The sequence below is a fragment of the Leptodactylus fuscus genome, chromosome 1 (genome assembly GCF_031893055.1).
Source record: "Leptodactylus fuscus isolate aLepFus1 chromosome 1, aLepFus1.hap2, whole genome shotgun sequence".
Taxonomy (NCBI): Eukaryota; Metazoa; Chordata; class Amphibia; order Anura; family Leptodactylidae; genus Leptodactylus; species Leptodactylus fuscus.
Window position 1 is genome coordinate 52,989,947 of NC_134265.1, and position 20,634 is coordinate 53,010,580.

A 20,634-nucleotide genomic window follows, 5' to 3' on the forward strand; every position below is an offset into this window, starting at 1 on the left:
CCTCAGCGGACTTTCTGTTACAATTATATCTATGGGAAAGCTGCCGGCGATTCCGTAGATATAATTGATATGCTGCGATTTCCAAAACAGTGCTGGTTTTGGAGATCGCAGTGTGTCCACGCTGCGGTTTTAGATGCAAAGTGGGGGATTCTCATGAATCCCATCCACATTGCAGATACCCTTAGGGTATCCCTTAGAGTTTTCATGCATTTACATGGAGGGCACATATATGGTTTAGTATGTAAGAGATAGACACAAAGGATTTTGTTATTACCAATTACACATACAGGTTATAACTACAATCCAAATGAAATACATTGGCTCAGGCATTAGTATTAATGTGGAATTGTAGAACATTTGTATCTGGGTTGAATGATCCTAATGCACAGTATATACACATATATTCTTCCTTTACCAGACCAGGACATTTAACATGACAGATAACACACCCGCCTCTATGGATAGTTTATTAGCGTACTTCTACGCTAGCTGTACCCTGATGTATACGGAAATAGCTCAGTAACTCGTGTTAAGTGAGGTCAACCGGGAATTATTTATGGCACAATGTGAACATATGCTTATCATTTGTAGTTTGCTCATATTTTGGGAAGTTTAACTGAAGGAAGAAACCGGATGAAAGCTGAGCAGAATGCGGTGACATAAGGACTAAAATAAGCTGGAGTCACAGTTACTGTAGCCCTCCGTGCAGGGTTATAGCAGAATCATTCCCTTGAATGGATCATCCAAGGTGTACAACAGAGGTCCGCAGTCTTCAAGATACTGAACAAAGAAGCCAAACAATAACCTATCTATAGGTTACTGAACATGAATGCACGTTACAGGGTGGCTTAAAGAACATAAGTTAAAGGCAACAATTGCTGAAACCATCCCGATTATGAACATTTGTGCCCGATCACTACCCCTATGGAAACATATCCGCCGATCAAATGACAAGCTAGTACATTTGTGGATATGAAAGTCATCATTTGTCGGCAGCCATCCTTCTCATGTGAACAGGCCATGTGAAGCTAACAAAAGCAAACTGTATGCAGATTAAACATACAATGAGCCATTTGTCCAAACATATTGGAATATGAAGTGATAGCAATAAATGACCACATATGGACTTGCTATATGACTGATCAGCATCCATTACGGGCAGATTATAGGTCTATAAATGGGTCCTTACTTATGAGGTAGTGGTGTAGGATCATCTATGTAGGGTCTGTGCTGGGACAGTGAACCCAAAATAGTGACTAGTGCAGATTCAAAGGAAACCTTAGTCAGCAACCTGTATACAACAGTCTACGTATACTCAAACTACTGCAAGGCTACTCACGGGATGAGATCCAGGGATGAGAAGATGGACTGCAGAACCTTGTCCGTCACAGTACGTAAACTTTGTATTGAAGACTCCAGCTTGCTGACAACTTCGGGATGTGATAAAGCCTGCTCAGTAGTAACATCATAAGGTAGTTTGCTGGAAAGAATTACAAGAAGTTTATCATTTAGACATATTGGTGATTTTTTTTCTTAACTTTCTAATAGTCATCTGTTCAAGGCATCCTGAAGGCCTGGAAGATATGTTGTAGGATCCAGAACTCAAAGTCTAACCTTGCTTCTCCAGTGGCTGTTTCTAGCTGATTGACCCAGGCCTTATACACCTCCACCGGGCTGGTATTGATGATCAGTGATTTATCTTCGATGATCTCCTTCACCACAGGTGCCAGGAGCTGACGCAGTGTGTTCTGCCCTCTTGCTCCTCGGTTAAAGCTGACCACCATCTTTATCACAGTTGGATTTCCGGTGACTATGTCTTGTATCTGGTCAACTTTGGACCTTTTAAAACAAAAAAAGATTAGTCACAAATTATATGACATCCTCCATCAGGTGCATTCACTCCAATGTATAAGACATGATGGATGCTTTCTTCTATTATGTTTTTTTTACTTTTCCACTGCAAGAATAGTCATTGGACACATTACATGAGTAAAGAAACATGCTGGAAGAAATCGGCCATCATGTTTTTTACATTACAGTCAAAAGGGAACGGACAGAAATGTGTCCATTATTCTGCTACGGTTAATGTCCGCTGCTGTCATATGACGGATGACAAAAATGACAATAATAACTGTAGTGCGAACGTGTCCTACATTCACATCTGAATTGGAATCGAAAGCAGCATCTTTCTTGGACAATAAAAGTCCTTCAAGCCCGAGTTCTTCCATTTGGCAAAGTCAGTGAGAAAATATTGAATTCCCGATGGACCACATTATAAGTAACAAGGTTTTCCTATACATATACATACAGTAGTATACAAATAGGAAAATGAAGGCAGTTTATAAAATAGACACCAATATAAGTGAAAGCTGTAGGACAGATCGATACATGAATACATACTTTATTTCCTCTTGCAATGCGGTTTCGAAGAGTTTTAGAAGAAGATATTCCTCCCGTTGGTTAGAAGCATAGTTATACAGGGTGAAGATCACAGTGTCCATAAATTTAGTGGATTTATTCTGAGGCATCTGGAAAATCAGCTTGGCTAGATAGGTCGGGTTAGTCTAGAAAACAAAGTCGTAAATTCTAAATTCTATGAAGTTCAGGGGCACCATAGTTATCAGTAGCCATACAGCAGCGGGGGATCTGACACTAGATAGTCATTCATTACCATGTAAAGTCTTCTACAAAAAGATTACACATCATCACTAAATAATTCAGTGTTACCAAATGTCTCCTGAACCTTTAACAACTGTCCCTGAGGGGCTGCACTCCATTATACTATATAATGAACAGCATATGTGTAAACTCAGCCAAGCCAACCCATCTTATCTCTCTGCTCTCTTGGTTGGCAATAAACCTGCATTGGTCTACCTAGTTGCAGTGTATCCAGATCTTAGAGAAAGCTGAATTCAATAAGGTCTGCCATTAAAGGGGTTATCTATGTAGGCCATCTACATTAGTAGAGATCCAACTCTCCGCCCTCCTGTCGATGACCTGACACATGCTAATTTAGAATTGGATTGGGCTATAGAATCGATCCCTGGGCTTTAAACTCAGGCAAAGCTTGCTTTTCCCTTTGAGCGAGTTCCATATTTAAGTGGTCCCATATATGCTGTACTATTACTGCAGATGTAGGGAAGGAGTTAAAGGAAATCTGTCACACTGGACATGATGTCTAACCTGCAGGTAGTATGCTTTAGAACAGGAGATTTAGGTTTAGTTTCGTGACAAGTTCCATTCTACCTTGTATTTTATTAATTTAAATCTCTGCTCATTCTAGGCTTAGGAGTCCAGTGGGCGGTCCTAATCACTGACCTCCTCTCTAGATTAATGTGCATACAGAGATGTGCAGTACGGAGAAGGACCGCCCACTGGACTCTTAAGCCCAGAAAGAGCACAGAGTAAATAAATTAACAACCTGTTATATAGTTTTCCCACAAAATTACAAGTCAGTCTGCTCAACTCCTGCTCTTTCTATATACAACCTCTAGGATAGTCACCATGTTAAAAACAACAGGTTCCCTTTAAGCCAAAAGGTAATTAAATACTTTCTTTAATATATGACACTGTATACAGTACAGAAAGTACTGCATATATAGTCTTATCCGTGATATCCTGGTTAGAATTTTGCAGCAGACTATATATACAAAGAGGCAACACAGCCAATGTAAATCTGAAGCTTTAGCTTACAGACTATAAAGATGATACAGAACCAAGTCTACCACCATGTACAACTGCAGCAACATAAACATAACATGAATCCCCTCTGTATGACTGTAAAAAAATATCTTGCTGATACACTGGTGTACAAAAATAACAGATTTTCCTCCCTGTGTGCTTCTGCTAGATGGTTCTCAGCCGTGTGCAATAACTGCTGTGTATCCTATTACCGTAATATTATAAATGTGAAAGTATGGATGTTTGTGTGTTTGGATGTTTGTTCCTCGATCACGCAAAAAAGGCTGAATGGATTTAGAGGAAATTGGGCACATAGATAGTTTGTAACCCCGATTAAGTCATAGGCTACTTTTTATCCTGGTGAATGACACGGCTTCACGACTGTTATGAATTTATGTTCACATACTATATTATACTGCTCTTGCAGCAGCTTATCTCAGGTTCTGATAAAGCCAGGTCTGTTATCTCTCTATGTAGACACTCTGCTAACCCTCAGTCCATTGTGCACATGCATTTGCATATTATTTGATCTTCTCCAGGCAGTGCTGACACACTGGATGGGAAAACACCTTTAATCAAAATTGGTAGTTTGCCAATTTTAAACATGCCAGGAAAAAGAAAATCTAATTTGTCACAAAATTCTAAAATGACGAGAGCTATGAAGGAAGCCAGAAGTCACAGAGTTTTCCTCAAGCGGAGCTGAGGGGCATCTTTGACGCCAACAACACACTTATTATATGGCCTCACAGCGAACTGCTGAGATGCCGGAACAATCACAAGCATGGTGTGAGGAACGAGTTCAGCAGCAGGGCAGGTTGAGAGCTGCAAAAATGCCGGAGCAGGCAAACCATCAACGGCAGCAATTTGCTGAATATAAGTGGATCATCAACCAACAACCTGCAGACAAAGTCGCAAGCAAAGGCTAGCCCTAATAATAATCTAATACAAGGGAGACAATAGTATAAGAAGTGATGGTAGGCGAGACAGATCTCAACTCCACCTCTGCAACCAGTTCAGGTGACATCATTCTACCATCAGATATTCATACCTGCCAACCGTCACGATTTCCGTGGGACATTCACGATTCCAGCTCCTTGCTTCGCCACTGAACGCCGCCTACTGGCTTGTAGACGCGATGTGATGACGTCACATTGCGTCTACAACTGTGTGCCAGTGAGAGAGAGAGGCGCGCAGAGTGCAGCGGGGGAACGAGGAGAAGGTAAGTGTAATGTGGAGGTGGAACGTGAAACTGGGGGCAGATGAAGGAGAGGATGGCATGACACTGGGAGCAGAGATGTGGGGACATGAATCTGGGGGCAGAGATGGGGGACATGAATCTGGGGACAGAGATGGAGGGAACATGAAACTGGGGGCAGAGATGGAGGGGGGACATGAAACTGGGGGCAGATGAAGGGTGTATATGAAACTGGGGGAGAGATAGAGGGGGAATATATAATTTACGGGTGACTGTAGGAGGATTATACTGTGTGCGGGCACATGAAAAATTAATGAGAATGGGTGGAGTCAACACAAAAGTGGACGTGGCTAAATTTGCCGCGGCGCGCGTACATTTTGTCCCTCTTTCAGTTCTTCAAAAGTTGGGAGGTATGGGTATTCATAGTATCCTTATGTCAGCACCTTTGTTATTATTGTGCACCATACTTTGGAAATCATCACTATGTGTTGGTGGGCTAGTATGGCCCTACATAGTATGCCCCAAAAGGCATACTACCTCACGTATAAAGCTGCCCTACTTTCTTGTAGAAGACAAAGATCCCTGTTACATTCTAAAACCAATTATTCTGAATAGTTCAGACCCTTTGCATCCTGAAGTGCTGGCTTCATTTTAATCTATTTTATTCCATAGGGCTCTGTCACTGAAGTTCCCAGATCTACCGAAGTGTCTCACACTTTCATTTCACAAGCCGTGGTTATTGAGAATCTCATCTATGTGCAGGTCATAATGTCATTGTGGAAACTGGCATATTACAAAGAGCTGTAGAAGAAGAAAGCATTATCCAGAAGATGGATCGTAGTGGTGAGAAGAGCCACAAATTAAAACAAACTGGTACAGAGATTCCCATGTATTACTTAAAGCAGCTGAAATTATTTTAAAAAGCTTTATTATTTTTTACACTGACGCCATTCTTCATTGCCTGTGTCTGATATTTCTACACTCTTTCTAGGAGAAAAGGGTTTTTTCGTTTTAAAGGATCTCTTGGCATAAAAAAAGAAAAACTTACATTTACAAAATGTATAATACATAGCAAATATCTTTGTGGCATAGTTCCTTCCCATCACAGTACCCTTTTCATTTTTTATTTTTTTTTGTAGATTGTAAGCTCCATATAGCGCCCACAATGTACATTTTTTTCCCTATCAGTATGTCTTTGGAATATTGGAGGAAATCCATGCAAACACGGGGAGAACATACAAACTCCTTGCAGATGTTGTCCTTGGTAGGATTCAAACCCAAGACTCCAGCGCTGCAAGGCTGCAGTACTAACCACTGTGTTGACGACGACGACGACCCCATCCCGGCTTTCATTTTTATAAAGTGGTCACTAGCTTCTGAGACAACTCTTTGTATGTTGTTCTTTGGTAGTGTGAGATGCGGATAGGCATTTTACAGAAATTAAGAGGTAGCTGCGGATCAAACTTATGTCAACTGTTGGACCAACAAGCATTATAAAAAGTCAATGACTAAACGGTAATTTTTTTTTTCTTAAGATGAAAAGACCAGTGCAATGGGTATTTTAAAGGGAACCTGTCACAAGGAAAATGATCCAATCTGTAGGTAGCATGTTATAGAGCAGGAGGAGCTGAACGGATTGACATATAGTTATGTAGGGAAAGATTCAATATAAATTGTCATTTATCCACTGCAATCTCCGCTCTTCTATGTTGAGGAGTCAAGGAGGCGGTCCTATCAGTTATTGACAACCTCTCCTCTACGACTTTGCATACAGAGTCACTCACCGACAGGACTGCCTCCTTGACTTCTCAACATAGAGCAGAGATTTCAACGAACAAATGATATATTATACTGAATCTGTTCCCACAAACCTATATACAAGGCTGGGTTCACATTAGCTTTTGGCACTCCGCGCAAAGTCAGTTTTTGAAACATCTCAAAATCCTCAAAAACTGATTTCGAAAAGGTTCATTGTAACAGGTGAGTGTTTGGAGCATATCCATCTGGTATTCCCTCTTTTGGGCTTGCAGGACCTTTTCTCCATCCAAAAAAAATAAGGATACCAGATGGATAGCAACAAATTCGTGTTTTTTTTTTTTAAACAGAGATGTATGGGAGGAAAACACAAACTGATTGTAATCTGTTTGTGTCCGTTTTGCAATCTGATTTCCCCTCTGCGGATACTCAGAATATTTTGAGTATCCGCTGTGTAAATGTTTAAAATCCTTCTTGGACCAATTTTTTTTTTTTTTTTTTTTTTTTTAAGGGTTTGGTAGCGGATGGATACCAGGCACAAGTAAGCTCCTTCTGCTGTATAACATGCGGTCTACAGATTGAACAGCATTGTCCATGTGGCGGGTTCCCTTTTATTATGTATTATCCATTTTTTTTCAAGAAATTTTAATTGTGAACCATCTAAGTCCTTGCACTCCTGTCTGTATCTCAGTCCATGCACTTACCTGTAGAAGATAAAAGAGATGCTGGTACGCTTCTAGTTTCTTCCTCTTCTCCTTGCTGAGCCCTTTAATCCCTTGCTTATCTGTCAGCATCTCTTCGACTTGACCTTTGCTCTTCTTGTTTAGCTTCTTGCTGTGAGACACAACATCCTGCACAGGGATACACACAGTCCTGAGTTTAGCAATATACATGTACACAACATTCATTTATTTCTAAGCGGACTTTCCCCGGTGAACAATGCAGTTTAATGTCAATGATACATTTCCGGTAATTTAAGGTTTCCTTGTTATTCTCCCGGTATTCTGAAGGCATCTTGTATTAATAATACATTGGACTATGCGCTACGCATTCAGTATAACCACATGTATAGTTTGCAGAGAAGGCCTCCCTATATTTCCCCCTTATAATGAGATGTACGGTTCCACTAGACAATATTAGTCTACCTCTTTTGTACATGGCAATGTCCAGATTTTTACAGGACTATGTTGCTTTAGTCTGTACAAGGGACAAGGTTTATGCTGACATGAAATAAAAAGGGTTCTCAGGTATGTGTGTGTAAGGGGGGGGGGGGGGGTGTTCCAGATGAAAATTAAATATCTGGGTAAAGGGGTTTCTGAGGTATTTTAAACACATTGTCAATCACTGCCCCGGACTACTGAGTGGTCTTTACTTGGTTGCAGCTACGAGCCGGTAATCTCAGCAGCCAGTCAATGCCGTGAGCAGTCACATACTGTATACCATTGAGGACAATGATTGGCTGTGAAGGCGATGTGGGGTTATGGGCATTTCATCAGAATGGCCAACTTTTTGGGGAACTCTTGTAACTAACTAAGGCGTGGAAAAAAAAACATGTTAACCTCCAGCAATAGGTCATGTTACAAAACACTACTTAGTGCAATAGTTGAGCTGCTTTGGATAGGTCTTAGGTATTGCATGTAGAGGGCCTACAACATATCTATAAACATACAGATTTCTGAGATATTCATTTTGTGCTTCTGCTTAAAAGTACAGGACATTAATAAGAGATAAGTGGGCTCCCGACACCTCCCTGTTGATCACGTAAACCATGAGTGTTGCGACCTCGTCACAGTTTACACTATATGATATCTGTGTCATAGTAGCCATGCAATGTAATTACAGCAGTGTCCCAAAGAAAGCCTTCTAATCTCTTATTGATGTCCTGTCCCGAGAATAGACCACAATAAAAACTAGTAGGAAATCCCCTTTAATTTGGTCAGTATGTCATGCAGGATATGTGTACAAGAAAAGGCCGATGTACACTTTTTCCGATGTCCTTAAGAAACACTATGGGAGTCATCCTGTTTCCTGAATTTCCTAGGATGGAAACGTAAAATTACGCTAACCTGGAGAGTGATCCTGTTTTTCACCAATAAGCCTATTTTAATATCCATGAGGCTGAGATCTTTTTCCAGTTGTGCATTTGACCTGATCTTGGTGACCACTTCTTCTCGTAGCCTGGTCACTTCCAGTTCTTCTTGAAAGTCTAAATCACTTTGGTCCAAGAGATAGACAAACTTTCGCACAACGTTGAGTGGTGGGTTTTCTGAGCAGACTAGGGATGACAAACAACATCTCTAGAGGTCAATGATAAAGTTGAACATAACAGGAACACAATAAGAAATGAGTATATTGTTGTATAAAAAATGAGAGTTTCTTATATGCTTATATATTCCTCGTTTCTGAAATACATCTTATTACTTTTTATTTTAATACTATAATGCACAATGGTCTAGAAGCCTGTACATTGGCCTGAGTGTGCCTAAATACACAGAAACACATGATATAGGTGTAAAGTCCAAAATCCCTCAATAGATTGGACCTTGCTTGTATACAGTATGGGTACAAACCACTAAATACACTAGATAGAAACATGAACATTTTTATGTACACAGCAAATCATCTCTGATACATGTTTCCTCGCCTTCCCACTTGACCGAACATGTCCGGATATGTGTTACAAGATGACAATCTTTCTACGGATTGTGTTGCGTTATTGCTGTTTGTCAAGAATTTTTCTAGCATTTAGCAATATTGTACTGAACTGGTTTCATTGGAAATTTGGAGTCAGAAACGATACTCAAGATAAAGTAACCTATTCAACACATTGTGCCAAACATCTTTAGGGTGTTTGTCATAGATACAAAAGTGATCAGAAAACACTCAGGCATTTTGGATGTAGGATTTTGCTGTCCACGTGACATCTTTGTAAACGGACACTTAAGGACACCCACGGACAGTAAAGGACACACATGATGTCCCATTTAAAATCATGCAAATTGTGAACGGACACAGCCAGAGTCCGATGCTAAAATCTTCCGCGGACATTAGCATCGGACACCAATGCTAGTGTGAACGCCCATAACCATCTGTCCTACAAGCATAAATATTTCAACTTTAACTCAAACTGCAAAGTTTTGAAATTTTTCTGTTAATATAGTTTGTTTTTCAATAAACGCAAAACATATTGACCAAAATTTACCACCATCATATAGTATAATGTTTCACAACCAATAATTATAAGCAGAAGAATTCCAAAATTATTACTATATAAAGTGACACATCGGATTTGAAAAATCTGTCTGCGTCTCAAAGGTCAAACCTGGCTGTGTCCATAAAGGGTTAAGAGGTGTGCTTTATGCAATGTCAGACTGTCAATGTCAGACGGTCGGGCCTTAGGTCTCATATGGTCTGTACAGAAGAGACTCCCATGGGTGAAGAATGGCCTCATGCAGGGTATGGCTGGATGTTGCCGCCATAGCTAGGTAAGGGTTTTGCACAGTGTACTAGAAGTTAGAGAATGTACAAGGCTGCAGGGGAAAAGCTGGGTCATGTGTCAGCAAGAGGATTAACCTAATATACACCTTTACACCCCTGGGGAATCTCAGAGAAAATACATAAACATTTCTGCAAAAAGTTGTCAGATTTGCAGACAGGCATATGAGGAGGTCATGTTAAGGAGAACACCAGCTTACTGTGCCACAGCCAGTGAGTAGCACTCACTATTAAGACTTAGACAGGGCACAGAGATGCAACAAAGCTGCAGTCGTGAGAAGTTTGTACTAGGCGGTGGAGATAGGGTCCACTTGCCCCAACAAAGGAGAGCAAAGAGTTTCAGTCCTGAATCCATCTGCCTCTAAGGAGCAAGGAGATATCTGCCTGTTTAGCCACACTAAAGGAGTCTTGAGACACCAGGTTTGGTTAAGAGAGCAGGCCCCAAATAAGGAGGACTCCTGCCAAGTGGAAGTGACAGAGTGGTTGTGACATCTTGTGCCACCGTACTGCAAGCTTTGTTCCTGCTGCTACTTACTTAATGTCCGGTAGTCCTCTCTTGCCTTGTTGGCCTTCAGGAACGCTTGGATTTTAACGATTTCTTTTTCCTAAACAAAGAAAAGTGCCTGTTACTCTATTGCCGCCAACCATACATGATTTATCTCGTGTTTTATTTTGTCTCATGGAAAAGGAATAACATACATGGTCCTTGAAAAACTTCATTCTCTTCTGGTATTCTCTTCTGGCTTTTATCATACGGTACCATGATTGAATCTAAGTGACACACATAAATACATTAGTAATGGATATTCCATTTATACGAACACTAACTGTAGGTTGCATTGCATCAAAAGTAGGAAGGCTCAAGTCACAATGGATTGAAGACAAGACCTATGTAGTTATGTATATGTAACCTTTCTTATTACCTTAAGAAAACCTAATGGCATACCAATGTCAAAGCTATAAACAGATTTTGCTGAAGGGATTGTTATCTGAAGGGCATTTCTGTGGTTCTCATTTTCTCTTGCTTTTACACTATTATTACAGCATTCTGCAGATATTCTCATCATTCACTAACCCAAGTAGTGCTCACAAATCGAAATTCCTTATCAGTATATATTTGGAGTATGGGAGAGTATCCTGGAGGAAGCCTATGCAAACAATGAGAAAACCACAATCTTTATACAGAGGTTGCTCGTGGTCAGATTTATACCCAGGACCCCAGTGCTGCGAGGTGACAGTGCGAACCACGGAGCCACTGAGATCTCCAACATCTCCACATTTAACCTGTAGTCCTCAGCAATAAACGCTGATTATTGGGGATTTCTGAAGCTGATCCCAATGGTACCAGATCCAAAAGGAATTGTATTAGAAGCTGCGGGACCATCCAACCATGGGGTCGCCCCCATCCACCAACTCCTCCCTGATGGCAAATGAGAGGAATTGGATGTGAACATGCCTGGTCTTTTCTACTCAGAAGATAAGCCACCCCCATAGGTGAATAAAGTGTGAATATTCCACACATCCTATAAGGAACATATGTGTATGCATGTACAGTATATGGAGGGTGGGTCAAGACATACCTAATGTGCACGGCCAACCTTAATAGGAGTTTTCTTTACAGGACAACCACTTTAAATGTCATGGACATTTTTTGTTGCAATGGCATCAGAACAACAACAGACACTGATAAGTTTTGTCACCTCTTCCACCATGCCATTCCGATTGAATACCAATACTATTTTATTCAATTCAATTTACGTCCAAGGTTTATTGTCCACTAACTTTGTGTTGTGGAAACATTCAAAACTCAGGATTTTTAATGACTGTCTAGTTCACAAAATGTCAATCTTAAATTTTACACCTCCCCCTTTTGAGGCTCTTTGAGTATATCAAATTGCCCAGTTTTTGCATTCTTACAGCTGTTACTTCTATGGCTTTTGAGAAACTGTCTTTGTAGTGATTCAGATGGGGTTTACATTTTTTATATGTATAATGAACTGACCCCCCCCCACTTCCTTCTTAATTGAATTAGATTTATATATGACGACACTTTTCCTGGAGATGCATTATGCCTGCACCATAATTGGTAAAGAAAACCAGCAAGTCACATGTAATGGAGTCCTCCTTCAAACAGTAGAACATATCTAGTTGCCTCAAGGCTACACCATCTCTATCCAAAGGTTTCTTCATTTTACTGTAGGTGTTTTCAGGATACAGAAAACACTCTACATATTTGGTGGTCCTGCCAGAAAAATACATTATTTATTTGCAGAGAATGGAGCAGGAAGCAGACAGCTCTTCATTGTTGGGTGTGCCATGTGTCAGACATCCTATCAATGGCCTATCCCTAGGACACGTCACTAAGACTTTTAGCCTGGAAAACCCCTTTAACCCTGGTAAGCTAGGCCAAAATGCCTTCTCTCTTCATGTCATGTTCTTCTCTCTGACCCTTAGTTTTTATATTTGATGTTAATCTGAATAGATGTGGATTATGACATCTATACTTGGATATGTACCATGCTTCCTTATTAGTATGATCTAATGCTTGGATTGTATTTCACTAACACTTTGGACATACAAGACTTTTGTTATATTCATTGTTGATTTATTTCATCACCACCTTCGAGTATTCTGCAGAATTTCCTGCCATACTTGTATATTTGTTTTACAACAAATACCATTGAAGCGAATGTCAGAAGGTTTCAGGCAGGAAATTACTCCTTTCGTTTCTCCTCCATTCTGCTGAACAGACAGATCCAGACACAAAGGTCGAGGATCTTTAAGAGGATCCTGGTATTGTCAAAGAATTGAACACAGATGTTTATCATCTTATTTTTTTCTCTAACTTCTCAATAGGTGATGTCTCAATCCCTTTTAAAGACAGGAAATCTTACTCCTAAATAACTGCAGGGAGCGAAGGGGCCAAAATGGTCAAGTTTCTTTACTCTGTTTGATTATAATTCCATTTTATCGGTGGACACTAGAGACATGTCTATGTAATATCTTCATTATATAATATTAGTAAAGTCCATACCTTGACAATGCCTACAATGTTTCCTTGTAGTAGCTTTATTCTGTCTGTATAGGACTTTCTCTGTTTATATCCTTTCCAGGTGGCCTGTCCATCAATGATAGAATAAAATACATTATACATGACCAAGAATGATGTACAATAGGCGTTACGTGTAGTTGGAAACATTTCAGCCGATATAGTTTTATCAGGGTCATTATTCTATTACTAGCACAGTCTATAAAAATCACATTTGAGAAAACACCATTGAATTAAAATTGGTGAAACTTCATTTAAAGGGATCCTATCATTGGATACCCTTTTTTTTCTCCCCAACACGTAGGAATAGCCTTAAGAAAGGCTATTCTTCTCCTACCTTTAGATGTCTTCTCCACGCCACCGTTCAGTAGAAATCCCGGTTTTCTTCGGTATGCAAATGAGTTCACTCGCAGCACTGGGGGTGGTCCCCAGCGCTCAAACAACGCCTCTGTCTTCTTCTGGAACGCCCTCTAACCTAGGTCTTCTTCCGTCCTGGGTTTCAATCTTCTAGGCTTCGGGCAGAGCTGACTGCACATGCCCAGGCCACAAGAAAATGACCGCTTACACCAGCTTACTGTGTAAGAGCCACACGAAAATGGCCGCTCACACCAGTTTACTGTGTAAACGGCCATTTTCTTGTGGCCTGGGCATGTGCAGTTGGCTCTGCCTGAGGCCCGAGGCCTAGAAGATTGAAACCCAGGAAGGAAGACGACACAGGAAGAAGTCATTCCAGACAAAGATAGAGGCGTTGCTGGAGATTTCTCTAGCAGCATTGGGGACTGCTTGAGCACTGGGGCCCATGCATACCGAAGAAAACCCGGATCGCTACCGAACGTAGGCAAGGAGAAGGCATCTAAAGGTAGGAGAAAAATAGCCTTTCTTAAGGCTATTCCTACGTGTTAGAAAAAAAAAAAGGTATCCAATGATAGGATTCCTTTAAGCTAAAGAGCTAATTTCTTCTGTTCAGCCCATTTGGTAAAAACTTACCATAAAATAATAATTCTGCAACATTTTTTCTTAGAATCCTGCATAGTGTTATACCCCTGTTATTGCTCGTGGAAATGTGTGAACAAATTTACAGTCAGGCGTTGCTTTTACCCCTGTTAATGGGGACAGAGTATCGCAATACAATTTGTCACTGTCACTATGCAATTGGACACACCCCACTGACAGGGGAATGGTAACACCCAGTTGTCAACATAAACTTCCATGAGGAATAATAGAGGAACAGCACAAAGCAGACTTCTAAGTAAATGTTGAAAAGATTCCAAAAATCATTAGAAATTCATGTGTACAAAGGACAAGGCTGATGGTCCATATTGGATGCTTATGATCTTTGGGTCCTCAGGCAGCATTGCATTAAGGACAGGTATGAATAGATGCTGCAAATCATTACATGGGCTCAGGAACAGTTCCAGAATGGCTATCTATGAACACAGTTCACTGTGCAATCCACAAATGCAAGTTAAAGCTGTGTCATGCAAAGAAGAAGCCTCTCTCCTTCTGGCTTCACAGACAAATCCGGGTGCTGAACTGACCTGCCAGCAGTCCAGACTTTTCACGAATAGAAAAGATTTGGTATTACAAAACAAAAATTTCTGCAAATAAGACCCAGGAATGCTATAGCTAGAATCCTACATCAGACAAGAAGGGGACAACAATCCTTTCTCAAAACTCCAGCAATTGATCTCTTCACTTCCCAGAAGTTTACGGATTGTTGTAAAAAGAAGAGAGAATGCTACACAATGGTAGACATGGCCCTGTCCCAACTTTTTAGAAATGTGCTGCATACATAAATTTCTCAATGAGTTAATTTTTATCAAATTAAATGGATATCTATTTATTACTTTCTGATGTGTTCTGTTCTGGTGCAAAGAAATTATATGGTTATAGGAGATTTCCGAATCATTGCATTCTTGTTTTAGTTATAGTTTACACAGTGCCCCAACTTTTTTGGAATTGGGTTTGTACCAAAACAAAACATATCAGAAGGTTTTTCAGAGCACAAAAGACACTGGTGGCATGTTACTTGGCATGGTAGTAAGACAGTGTCCAGCTACTTCAGCTTTGATTGGCTTTTTTCCTTGAAGGTCACATGATGCGCCCATTATGGTGGCCTACAAAAAATTTGTACAGTTTGCTTGTTTGTTTTTTTTTGTTTTTTTTTAAATCTTAAACCTTCTTGTTCCCTTAGGTAACATTGTAGACTATATCCAGTTCCTTATCTGCATTACCCTAGTCCTACCTGTATTTTAACGGCATATGGCTCTTGTTGGTGGAGATAAGTTTTCCTCTCCCGGAAGGCCCTCCTGGTCAGGTAGCCCCTCATGTGAGCTTGCAGCAGAGTGATCAGGTTTTCATTTGCCATCCACAGCTGTTCCCGGTTGTAGTCTGAGGTTACTTTTCCACAAATGGTCTGAGAATAAATGAACATAAAAATGTATTTATTTACGGTATTTTATTCCTATCAATTGCTTCTTCATTTCTAGGATGGACGGACCAAGACATTCGGATACATTGGACATATAATATAAACTTATTCAGGCTACGTTTGGTCACTGTCATTTGTGTCAATTAGAGATGAGCGAGTAGTACTCGATCGAGTAGGTATTCAATCGAATACTACAGTATTCGAAATACTCATACTCGATCGAGTACCACTCGCTATTCGAACGTAAAAGTTCGATGCGGAACCAGCATTGATTGGCCGAATGCTATACAGTCGGCCAATCAACGCTGGTTCTCCTCCTACCTTTAGAAGTCTTCTCCGTGCAGCTTCCCCGCGGCGTCTTCCGGCTCTTCATTCACTCCGCCAGGCATCGGGCCTGGGCAGAGCCGACTGAGCATGTCCGTTTGTAGTGCGGGCATGCGCAGTCGGCTCTGCCCAGGCCCGACGCCTGGCAGAGTGAATGAAGAGCCGGACGACGCAGGGACGCTGCAAGGAGAAGACTGCACGGAGGATCCAGCCCGACCCTCACTTGTGGACTTGGTAAGTATAATTTGATCGAACGTTGCCTACCCCTGAAACGAGCATTTTCCCCCCATAGACTATAATAGGGTTCGATATTCGATTCGAGTACTCGAATATTGAGGGGCTACTTGAAACGAATATCAAACCTCGAACATTTTACTGTTCGCTCATCTCTAATGTCAATCAGTTCTGAACTTCTACCATGAGGAGGATTTACATGGTACATGGAAACAGAAAAAAGGTGAAAAAACGGTAATAAATGGCATCCTGCACGATAGGATTTACAACTGGACTACTAAAATAAAAAGAACATACAAGAGCTATAAAGAAAGTTGCAGCAGTCATATGACAGTGGATCTTGTCTCCATTTCCTGCATTGTATTCAGTTCACAAGTTGTCAATTTGGGGTATACTTGGCCTTGTATTTGCCTTCATCTTCTGGACATTGTATCTCCTCGCTGTGACTAGAATAGAGTTGAAGGCCGAATCATCTTTCGCACTCACTTACCCTCCAGCTAAACATACTTGTTATTTTAAGTGGGTGAGGAAGATAAAGAGCTGCCAGATATCTCAGATGCTGTTTATTTCAAGGGAAAGAAATTTACCTAGTCAAATCCTTGTTTTCTCTGATGGAATACATCAGTTTTGTAGTCCCCATAAGCATTACATTGAAATACTGTATACAGTACTAATGCACCTCGATCCTCCATTAGGTAACCACTAGCATCAATAGGTTTCCAATTGGTTTTTCTACTCAATACAATACGACCATCACTAAAAAAAAGAATGGTCACCATATAGGTCCACCACCAATCTGCATTGGATCCTGCACTATATTGCCCACATAACCAAGCAGAAACTCCTGAAAATCTGCTTTTTTTTATTTAGTTCGAGAGCCACTGCCGTTGGGAAGTTACTTATGGAAAGAGGAATGATCACACCCCATGTCAAAAGGTCGCCACGGGACCCACCATTCCTACTTATGCCACTGATGTCCATCTAAGTTTGCAATGTCTATTAGTTAATCTGGGCCAGTGTATCAGTTTTTCCTGCAGCGTTTACAGGCCCATATGAACCACATTGTAATTCAGTCTAGAATTTAAGTAGATGAGGACGATAAGGAGATGCCCAATACCTAAAGACAAGGGAAAAATTCAAGGGAAACACAAGGGCTCCATCTTACAAGTGCCAGGGCGCCAGGTTTTCTTTTATTATTTGTCGATACCTAAAGATACTGCTTATTCCAAGGGAAAGAAATTTATCCTGCCAAATCCTTGTTTTTTCTGAAAACATCAGTTCTGTTGTTCCCATAGACTTTACATAGAAATACGGGATATATCATCACAATCCCTATCTGCGTAACCATGCTGTTTGTTTCCATTTCCTTTTATAACCTTACCCACATATATTACACAGACTGGACAGCGTCACAGCCCTAGAACATTTTAGGATTACATCTCGGTAACGGCAACATCCCTTTCCATTAGCTACCATAATGAAATTACTGCCGCCTAATGTTTGCATTAAGGAATTCTGAAACCCAAACATCTTTAATTCCGAGCAGTACGCGGAATATCAATACAAGAGACTAATGTTAGGCTGATGGGAAAGCGCTGTAGGATCACAGTCTGATGCGTCCCAGCTGGCAGGAAACCGCTGTGTAGGTTGAGTTTGGACACAGATCTGAATCTGAAAGTGAACTTGAAGTATTATGCTTGGATTTTGAACAAAGGATGTAGTATAATCTTAAAATGTGAGAAGTAGGGTGAGCGATCGTGTTCGGAAAAAATCGGATTCCAATTGGCGATCGAGAAAATTTCACGATCGCGATCGGAATTCCGAACACGATTTTTTTAGGTGGGATTGAGATCGGTAGTATTTCCCACAATGCCTTCACACTGAGTATATAGTGTATACTCAGTGTGAAGGCTCCGCTGCGGTTCCATAGGAATGAATGGAAGCAGCCGGCACACAGCCTTAACCCCCTGCGCGCCGGCTACCTCCATTCATTCTAATGGGAGACTAAAAGTAACATCTCTAGTAGCTACTTACCTCCAGAGATGGCTGACGTCTCCCCTCCCAATACCCGCCCACACTCTCCTAACCCACTCACACTCTCCTAACTTGGGAGGCAGGGGACAGCGAGGTGAAGAAGACTGCAGCGTGGAGCAGTAGCGAGGCGAAGAACACCGGAGCAGCCATCTCTGGAGGTAAGTGGACACCACGGGGGACTAAGTAGCCAGAGGATTAAAAAAAAAATCCTCGGGCTACTTAGTGAGTCACTACACAGTGTGGATTCTAACAATTGTTAGATTCCATGCTGTATAGTGAATAGGATTGCTTTTAAAATCCGATCTCCGATTAATAAAAAAATCCCATTGACTTGCATTGGGATCGGAATTGGGATTGAGATCAGGTTCAAATGAAAAATGATTGGAAATCGGATTTTAAAATCGATCCTGAAAAGTCAGGATCGGCCCAACCCTAGTGAGAAGATGTACCTGAAATATTTTACTGCCATTTTTTCTGGTCACAGCTACATATAAACATATCCTACTATTATTATAAATTAGCATCCGCCCACGACTTCGTCTGCGGGTTGGCGTTGGCGCTGAGCCGCTTATATTTAGCCAATGGCTGTTGTGGATGATCTGCCTGCTCCCGCGTCTCAGCTCTGGTTGGTTGAGTCAACTTTAATCCATTTCAGCTGGCTGCAAGTGTGATTTAGTTATTGCCATCACCTGTTAGGTGCCTCAGGTAAGTAACAGGTGCTGTTAATTACACAAATTAGAGAAGCATCACATGATTTCTCAAACAGGGCCAATACTTTTGTCCACCCCCTTTTTATGTTTGGTGTGGAATTATATCCAATTTGGCTTTTTGGCAATTCTTTTTTGGTTTTCCATTGAAGACAAATTAAACGAAGATAATAATTCCAAAGAATTTGTGATTGCAATCCTTTTCTGGAAGAAAATGAGTATTATCTGACAGAATTGCAGGGGTGCCAATACTTTTGGCCAACACTGTAATGTGTATGGCTACTTTTAGTCTCTGAACATGAAGTGTGCGCTATTAAGCTGCCCATACACAAAACATTAATGTAGAATAGATGGCGGATCAATAATATTTTCCATAATGTGGCTTCATCTATAATACTTATAGGAAAAGACATCCACTAGAAGCTTTGAAAGAAAAAAAAAAACTGCTAGTCTATGTCCATCCTCCATACATCAGTCCATGTCAAAATTGGAAAATACTAAACAAAGAGCGAATAAAAGTTGATCTCCAGATTTCTCTACATCTTGAAGACATTTTTGGCAACCTTTACTATTACAATACAAAATATTCGGAAGTTTTAAAGCTCCCCTGCCGTTATTAGAATAGCTGAATATTACTGTGTGTGTTTAGTCTTGGCCATTATAAAATACCACCAACTAAATTTTAATTTCCCCTCCACCTGGGGTAGAAAATAAAACCCAGAATATTTCTGGCCATAAACATCAGAGTAACCAAAGTAACCAAGGTCTATGAAGATTGCAAGAGCTGAGCCATTCTTATCGGGAGTCATATTCCAGATATAATGGGCTGTGGCCAAAACCAATAAGAATGTCAAAGAGTACAATCTGTTCTGAGTGTAAAGTAATGCTCAATTATATTGAATTACACGGTGACTCATTGGACAATAATGTCATTAAAACACAAGACATAAGGCCTCCCTTTAACACCAATCCCACTACTGTTTGCCTTAAACAAATAGAATTTCCAGCACAAAAAAAAAAAAGGCAATTTTTTTTTTTTTTTTTTTTTTTTTTTTTTTTTTTTTACAGTGCCACACTTGCCCATAGGTTGTGCCTGGTATTGCAGGACAGACTCACTTAATTAAACAGAGCTGAGCTGCAATACTGGATACAATACGTGAACAGAAATGGTGAGGTTTCAATGCTACTTGGGCAAAACTATCAAATCTATCACAAATATTGTTTTTTTGTCTTAAGTACCTGAATATCTTCTCGGCTAAGCCAAGTGGTTTTCGGAGTAATTCCTTCTGGAGGAGTCCAGCAGCCAACATTTGTCTCAGTATTATAATAATAGTCAAATTTATCATTCAGCCTTATCTTCAGCCATGAACTCTCTTCTGCCTCTGCAGGACCTAGTGGTGGAAAATTGGTGCAATTTAGAGAAAAAGGTATACAGCTTTATAAAACCATAACTTAAGGAGCCCCCGAGTGACATGACTGTGTAAAGAGCAATGACTGAGTATGCGTGCTAGAACTTCAGCCATACTCAGAGGGGGTTGTGTAAATATCTTGTGTCCGATCCTCCTACTATTTAATTATTATATCCTTGTGATGGAAAAAGCAGGATATTACAGCTATAGCTCTATAGACCTAGTAGACAAAGCATAAAAAATACTGTGCCATTTGGCGTTTAGTTGCACTGAATTAATGCTTGGGCCACATGGCTTATGAGTCGAGTGTATTCATGAAA

The 20,634-nt window shown here is 40.6% G+C and overlaps 1 protein-coding gene across 2 annotated transcripts in view; it reads right to left on the bottom strand.

The window, feature by feature from the left end:
* Positions 1–20,634, bottom strand: part of IQGAP2 (IQ motif containing GTPase activating protein 2) — a 264,000-nt gene that overhangs the window by 20,533 nt on the left and 222,833 nt on the right. For both annotated transcript variants that reach the window (XM_075270512.1, XM_075270502.1), the window contains 10 exons: positions 20,145–20,296; positions 15,421–15,591; positions 13,161–13,244; positions 10,826–10,897; positions 10,662–10,731; positions 8,698–8,906; positions 7,336–7,482; positions 2,401–2,564; positions 1,615–1,839; positions 1,340–1,480 (listed from right to left, as the gene is read on the bottom strand). In XM_075270512.1, coding sequence (XP_075126613.1) covers positions 1,340–1,480; positions 1,615–1,839; positions 2,401–2,564; positions 7,336–7,482; positions 8,698–8,906; positions 10,662–10,731; positions 10,826–10,897; positions 13,161–13,244; positions 15,421–15,591; positions 20,145–20,296 — 1,435 coding nt within the window. The remainder of the gene's footprint in view (positions 1–1,339; positions 1,481–1,614; positions 1,840–2,400; positions 2,565–7,335; positions 7,483–8,697; positions 8,907–10,661; positions 10,732–10,825; positions 10,898–13,160; positions 13,245–15,420; positions 15,592–20,144; positions 20,297–20,634) is intronic.